This window comes from Physella acuta, unplaced genomic scaffold (assembly GCF_028476545.2).
Source record: "Physella acuta isolate Inbredline_101_S28 unplaced genomic scaffold, ASM2847654v3 ptg002087l, whole genome shotgun sequence".
Taxonomy (NCBI): Eukaryota; Metazoa; Mollusca; class Gastropoda; family Physidae; genus Physella; species Physella acuta.
The window spans coordinates 10559-18653 of NW_026733589.1; the positions used below are offsets into that span (position 1 = coordinate 10559).

General features: G+C 34.2%; 1 protein-coding gene across 1 annotated transcript; it reads left to right on the forward strand.

Moving 5' to 3' along the window:
• The first annotated feature begins 424 nt into the window (after positions 1-424).
• Positions 425-6701, forward strand: LOC131932096 (small ribosomal subunit protein uS7). The gene is made up of 5 exons (XM_059288980.1): positions 425-522; positions 5091-5243; positions 5639-5848; positions 6024-6251; positions 6554-6701. Exons 2-5 carry the CDS (start codon positions 5106-5108, stop codon positions 6620-6622), a joined length of 645 nt encoding a protein of 214 aa, XP_059144963.1. The 5' UTR covers positions 425-522; positions 5091-5105; the 3' UTR covers positions 6623-6701.
• Positions 6702-8095: the final 1394 nt, after the last annotated feature.

Below are 8095 nucleotides of genomic sequence, written 5' to 3' on the forward strand. Positions count from 1 at the left end.
TCTACTTTTTATTCGTTTCGGCATCTTAAGGGGAATTTGATTGGCGTCCATTGAAGTTTTAGGGAACGACAATCAGCGTAATTGTTAATTTTTTTTCCCAGACTGTCGCACACACAAACACACACGCATAGTATATATATATATATATATATATATATATATATATATATATATATATATATATATATATATATATATATATATATATGGGGGCGCCAAACTGAAAGTTCGCCCCGGGCGCCGGCAAGGGTCGCTACGCCTCTGATTAGACACGACACATTCATTTGTGTTTTAATGCATGCAGCGTGTTGTACTGTGGCCATTAAAAAAATATTTTTTTTGGGCCTAGTCAAGACTCTAGAACCCAATGTTTTTAAATAAATGGACTAGGCCTAGGCCTTGCTGCATTCATACACTTTGCGGTGATTTTCGTTGAGTCGTTATATTCGGTAAAACGGGACCCCTTGCAAAATAGGAAATAGAACCCCACGTGTGTTTCCTTTTTGAGCCGTGATCGCGAAGGTAAAGACGATATTTATCATGTAGAGAAACAATTGTTGTTATTAAATGGCATTCTTTGAAATACACAACCATTTCAGTAAAAACAAATGAGTTTCCTTCTCAGCATTGATCTTATAAATACATATTCACAGTTTACGATAATACTTAGAAACTGTGCCGCTTAGAAATCATTGACACCAGTGAGAGAGGGGCCTGGCTTGAAAATGTATTTTCACCAACAGTAACTGACGTGCTTCATTTAATCATTTTAATGAAACGTTATGATGTTCAAATTATTAAGCTTTCTACAATTACATTTGAGCTGCTAATGTTTTATTGATGTACACTTGTATAAATTATTAGGTTGTCTTATTACAATTTTTTAATTAAAATTTTCTGTCACTTATCATATATCATTACAAACCATATCACTTACTGGTTAATTTGAGATCAAATTTAATGGTCTAGCTTAATTAGGGGCCGAGAAAACAAACAAAAACAAAATGACCTATTAACATCTTAAAATGCGAAACTCTTTTTCGCCATCAAAAGATATCAAAAAGTTACGTTGGTTTGTGTTTTCCATTCGTAGCATGATGTCATAGCAATTACGACAACATTGGGTATTTTAGTTACCAAAAAAAACCAAAACATTTTGTTAGAAATAAAACTTTATAGTCATTATGTTTATTAAGGAAATATCAGACATATTTATTATAAATTCTATGTACAATGTACAATTTAAGACATTAGGCATTCCATGATGAATTGAACAATCAATACCCATGAAGATGACAATAAAATTAATATCCAAAACTAAAAATAGATCTGACAGAAATCTAGATCTAGTCCTTCTAACTGTAACGACAATACAGTATTATTAGGTAAGATGATAAATAAACTTTTTTTAACTTTAAAATTAAATACTCTATAATTAATATTCTCTTCTGTAGTAGCATTAGGTTAGGCGAAGTTTTTTTTTTTTTTTTTTTTTTTTTATACCAGCTATGCGTAGTAAATCTACAGTCCTGTAAGCTTGCGTGAACTTAAAATGACCCTAAGTTGATTTACAATTTGCTTGGTTTATGAGGGGAGGGGTGGGATTGCCCACCGACGATCTCTACCAGCAATAGTTAATGCTGTGACGTATGTATGGTAGGCCTGCTGAACTCACGGTGAACCCTCGACCGTATCAACATTTTTCTCCCGCAGACAAGAAAATGTAAGCAGTCGATCTCGCGAGCGATGCGAGCGACGATGTTTGGAAAATTTTGAATAATTATTTTATAAAATATTATTTCGTTCAAAAAAATTTTTTTTTGAAAAAGAAAGAAAATAAATCCGCTCGTGGCATTTCCCATGTGAAACAATAAAATAAAGCACAACTGATTTACGTCGGATTCGAACTCGGAGATTCTAGGTCACCTACCGCACCGTTCTGTTTACTCTGCCACACACCACGATATATTGGAAAATAAAATATTAGACATTTTGTATCAAAAGATTGCTAAAACTAAAAGGAAATAATTACTACTTCTTTTATTGATATCATTCTACGTAGTAACTGAGTAACTGCGTAAATTTTACACACAATACCTATATTTTTAACTGACACAACAGCATTAACGAGGTTGACCAAGTCTAAAATTAAAAAAAAAGCCAGTAGGCCTAATTAGATCTAGCACAAAAAGGCTCGGAATGAGCATTGTTTAAAATACAATACTAAGGCCTAATTAAAAACTACATATAATTTCATATAAATTATACAGTCGGGTAGGCCACGAAGTATTAATATTAACAAGGTTAATGACCGGTCACGAATTATGTTCAATGAAACTAACAGTGCAGTCGGCCTACTTGGCTTGCAGTGAAGAAAAAAAATCAACATACTTATAAAATTACTAATACTTTAATACAATAATAATGCCCACAATTTCTGCACATGCTAAAACTGAATTATAATTAAAATACTAGACTTAACAGTGCATTCCGCAAAAAACAAAAATTAGTTGTTTCTATCTGACAACTAGCGTAACAATGGCGTAACGTTGCTAAAAATAGCAGCGGCATGGTATTTCTATGGGGAATTGGATTTAGGAAGAAGGGAAGCAGCATCATTGTAATTAATCATGGTAAATATCTCAAATATATAAATATCTAGGAGCTGTCGAGCGCTGATGCCCGGAGGTCGGTCGTTTTTCGTTGCAGTTCAGTTCCTAATGAGAGTGCTCCATAAGAAATGCTTGTATTAATTATTACTACATATCTCGCAAATGTTACTGGCATTTAAGCCATAGTATCCATTTCCTTAGCATTTCGCATTAAAATAGTGATGAGATATTGCTAGATTAGCAGTTTTTTCGTTTTTTGTATATAGGACCCCCCAAAAACACTTAAAATGCGAAAACTAAAAGAGCATGACGTTTCAGGGTCAGGTTCTGTCTTCCGGTTTTGGTAAGGAGATCGACTATAAATTATGCTTTCTAAATTTAGTAGGCCTAACGTTGAAAGAAAATAGTTTTTCTCTAGTTTGAATGAATAGTTTTAAGTTTTGGCCTAATTAAATTAAGGCAGATGCTAGCCCGAAAAAGATACGCATGCGCAATGGAGAGAAACTACGACTTGCCATTGCGGCGATGTTTTTGATGGTACTGCGCATGCGTGTTTTTACAACAGCAGAACCCTAAACGCTTAACAGAACACCAACCCTAATCCTATCCCCAATACACTATACAGTAACACTAGCCCTAATCCTAACCCTTATTCTAGCCATAGGTCACTGCGCATGCGCAGAGCTATCTTTTGCCGACTAAGCGGAGACGTTGGGGAGAAAAATCTTCAGCGTAGTCACTTCGTTAAATTGTTGCTTCAAATAAACTGTCTTGTTGCTGATTAAGCCCAGTTCTATAAAGGGGAGAATGTTAACACCAGTGTCTGATAATGGAATCTTCTTTAAAAAAGGGGTGTTAGGTTACTGGTAGTTAACTAAATACACACATGGCTGGCTAATGTCAATGCTAACCCTGTCCCTAACCCCAACCCTGGTCCAACCATACGCCTAACCCTAATTTCTATCCATAAAATTAGTCGAGATTACAATACTACTAACAACCCAACACCCCTATTTTAAAGATGATTCCATTACCGGACACTGGTATCTATAATCATCCCTCTAGTCTTCTTATCTGCTGTACGCATGTCCATTTCTAAATACATCCAGATAAAATTTTGTTTTCTCCATCTGTAAGAATTTTAAATATTTCAAGTTTCGAGTTATGACTTTGGAGATGAGTCACGTCCCCCGACTAAAGCACTAGGTCCTGGATTAGACAAAAAAAAACAACCAAAGCTTTTATAAATAGGTTAAATCAGGGTTCCCACGCAGCCGGGGAAAAAACAGGAATTTCAAAATGTAAGTTCCCGGCTGGGAATTCTGATGAATAGCCGGGAAATATCTTTTAAAAACCGGGAAATCTTGTTCCCGATATTTTTTTCCCTTCAGGGTGTCGCGAGATTGAACCGGGTATAAGCCTATCCAATCGCCAGTCTCGCCACATCCCGTGACCTAGTTTTGGCGTACAAAACTAGTCTCGTCGTACCTCTTTACCGTCGATCTGTTTTCCGCCCGTCACTCAAGCTTTCAAGGTACATCTGCTAATGTGCTATGCTAGCTTAGGGTTACCCAACATTGGCGTGACATAATTTTTTTTTTTTTAGGATTGGTTTAAAATTTAGTTTAGGCTACACATAATTTTTTTTTTTTGCTAATCTGAACTCGCAGTGTAGTCTAGAGATGTAACTATGTAAACTTTATTAAAGGACTAGGATCGCGCGCGAGTACAGTCTTGTTTAATATTATCACTTATGTTCAGTGTTTCTTCCAGACTTTTTTCTCGGGGGGGGGGGGGGGGCACTGTTAAAAGTATATATTTTCTGAGAAGAGATGTCTGGAAGAAACTCTGCCTATGTTAATGATAACCGCTCTAGCAGACTATTTCACGGACCAGTGGTACTGAATTTGTGAGAAACATAGATTTAAAAAAAATACTTTGCCAACAATGTCAAATGCGTGTGGGTCAACTACAATTATTTCATGGGGAGGGGAGATACTAACAACTGGAGTAAATAGGGCTTTCTTGAACTCACTGTGACCCCAAAGAAAATTTCTCTACATTTTAACAATCTGCAGGTTTTTTTTTATCTCGGGTCTTGGCCAAATAAGAAATAAATAAATGTACATAGGCCTATGCATGAATATAAATATTAAAACTTGTAAACATTTGACAATTTTAGTAGCATTATTACTATTCCACTGACATAAACATCAGATGTTTTCGGGTGCCATCGAACTGAGCACTACAAAGATCTAGATTTCTAAGTCGCCTTAAATCTTACACATACTTGTATTCCTCCTTTCTTTATCTCTCTAAATTGTATGCTCATTGCAAGGGAGTGTAGAAAGGAAAGATGAACATTAAGTTGAGACATGTTTTTTAGTGCTTTGTTAAATATTAGTGCTGATGGCAATAATTAGTTTTTAAATTATCTTCCAACTGATCTAGATGATTTATTAAATCTTTTTATTTTAGGTGATAAGATAAACAATGGCAGAAGAAAACTGGGCTGCTGATGAAACTGCAGCTGTCACAGGCTCTGCAGTAGCTGTAGCAGAGTTGCCAGAAGTGAAGCTCTTTGGGAAATGGTCAACAGATGATGTGCAAGTCAGCGATATCAGTTTGACTGTAAGTGGTTTGTCAAGATATATAGTAAATATCACAGGTTACAAGTACATCAGAAATCTTCCCCTGTGTCATTTGCACCAGGAGAAAATTAATAACAATGCTGCCACAATCACAAACCTATGTGGTATTATCTACATACACTTTGTAACAAATATAAATATGAATATATATAAAAAATTTTTTTTCAAATTATATCTTTTTGCTGTCTTTATTTTTCCAGTTTGGTTAATTAGTACTTGAATATCATGATTTAATTCATAAATCTTTTAGAAATGTTAAGATCTTTCTAAATAGGAAAAATCATCTGACATTTAACAAATCCAAGTGCATAACCTTGATTTTTCATAATTACTATTATATGATTAATTTAGATTTACCTTTTTTTTTCTTTGTAGGATTACATTGCTGTGAAAGAGAAGTATGCCAAGTATCTACCCCACTCTGCTGGACGTTACCAAGTTAAACGTTTTCGCAAAGCAATGTGTCCAATTGTGGAACGTTTGGCATGCAGTCTTATGATGCATGGACGTAACAATGGCAAAAAGTTGATGGCTGTGAGAATTGTCAAACACAGTTTTGAAATCATCTTTTTGCTGACTGGAGAGGTATGTGCCGTCCATTATTTTTTTTTTTTGAGGCATTTAAAATAAGAATATTTAGGTTGCCTGTGTTTTAAGAAACAGAAACAATGGATTAGGAATGTTTTTAGAGAATGTATTTTACTCCTCTTTTTTGTGAGTAGGTAGTTTTATTTTAAATTACAGTTTTTATTAATTTCAGAATCCACTGCAGATCCTTGTAAATGCCATTATTAACAGTGGACCTCGTGAAGACTCTACCCGTATTGGTCGTGCTGGTACTGTGCGTCGTCAAGCTGTTGATGTGTCCCCACTGAGACGTGTTAACCAGGCTATTTGGCTGCTGTGCACTGGAGCTAGAGAGGCATCATTCAGAAATATCAAGACTATTGCTGAATGTTTAGCTGATGAACTTATTAATGCTGCAAAGGTTAGTTAATAACGTAACATGACTGCTACTGTTTAACTGCCAAGTGGGATTCCGCATGATATAAAATGCTGTTCTGGGAGTGGTGTTACAAAACAAGAATTCTTAAAAAATAGGGAAAACTACAGGAAGTAAACTAAATATTGACATTCAAGTGAACTGCTCTTACTTTAATATATTGTTAAAAGCTTAAAATACAAAAAGTAAAGGATGGCTTGTGGTAAGGTTATCTTCTTTTGGTATTAATTTTACTTCTGTTAAAAAAGTTTCTTTTTACAATTGTAATTTATTTCATTCACTTTCAGGGTTCATCTAATTCCCATGCTATCAAGAAAAAAGACGAGTTGGAGAGAGTCGCCAAATCCAACCGATAATCAGTTATCATTTATTTCAATTGCCAGAGGACACGGTTTATTTCTGTATGACTGCAATGGAAATAAATTCATTATCATATCTCTATGTTCATGGTTTTATTTATAAAGTTCACAATTCTATGAAACATAATTTAAAATAAACTATTTTACTGTTGATTTCAGCTGAAAAATAGTGTTTCTTTTTTCAAACAGAAAATCTAATCACTGAATCTCTTAAAGAAAGTTCATTGCAAAAAATATTTCTGAACCGGTATTACTAAAAGATTCTAAAGTCCTAAAGTATAAAGCAAATTGTTTAATATGTAAGAGTGTCATGCAAAAGTACTGTGCCATGGGTTTAAATTGTTAATGTAAATTCTCTACTCTGTACTAAATACTAAAACAAATATAATGCAGTAATAGAACATCATCAATATTATTAGCATTGATTTGCATTTACAAAGTCAAAGTGACTGGTTGGTAGTAGTAGTAGAGATAATCTGCAACTTCAAAGCTGTGGTCTCAGATTCTGTCCAGATATAAGGTACATACAGACTGGTTGGTAGAGATAATCTGCATCTTCAAAGCCGTGGTCTCAGATTCTGTCCAGATATAAGGTACATACACTATTCTGTCTACCATTTACCAGATAAAGCATTGTAATGTTGAAATAAAGTTTCAACTCAATATTGTAGAAATACCAGTAAGGATTGGTTTCTAATGTAGATTATATTTAAAAAAAAAACCTGTGGTGGTAGGATTTTTCAGTAAAAAACAAATAGTATAAGTATTAATTTCATACCGATTAATAGAAATATTATTATTAATTAGTAATGCTGTACTAATAAAAAAAATACAGCCGTTACTGTTGGTAACAGTGTTCATGTTTCTGGATTGAGACCACGCTACAAATTGCAATGAACTGAGTAAAACCAAATCAGAAAACTAAATATCTCAGTTACGTACCTTAGACGCAATATCTTTTTTAAAAAAATCACTCTTGATTGTGCGTGAAATTATGTAATTTTTTAGCATAATCCAACGATTATAGCAATTACAATTTCAAATATACTATAGGATTGTACGATTAACGCTCATAATCACGGCTTTCAAAAAGTAATAAGCTATATAGGCCTACAGTAATTCACGTCATGGATAGTTACTTTCCAAGAACGGCAGAGCTAGAATCTAGTATTTTTTATAAGGAGCTTGAACCCTCAAGGTTAGATCCATTGCTAGTTTTATAGTTGATTTATCTTTATCTGTTATATCAGTTATCACGTGTGTCAGATAGGCCTAAACACCTACAATCGTGATCACATTCACTGCACTATAGGCATACACTACCGTTACAGGTCGTTTGGGGACATAGGCCTATGCAAATTTAGCTCTGAATAATTATGGCTGTAGTCGATTACAAGTTTTTAAAATTAGAAATCATATTTTTTTATTTATTTCTGTCGCATATTATTCATCAACCTATATCTTTTTGCA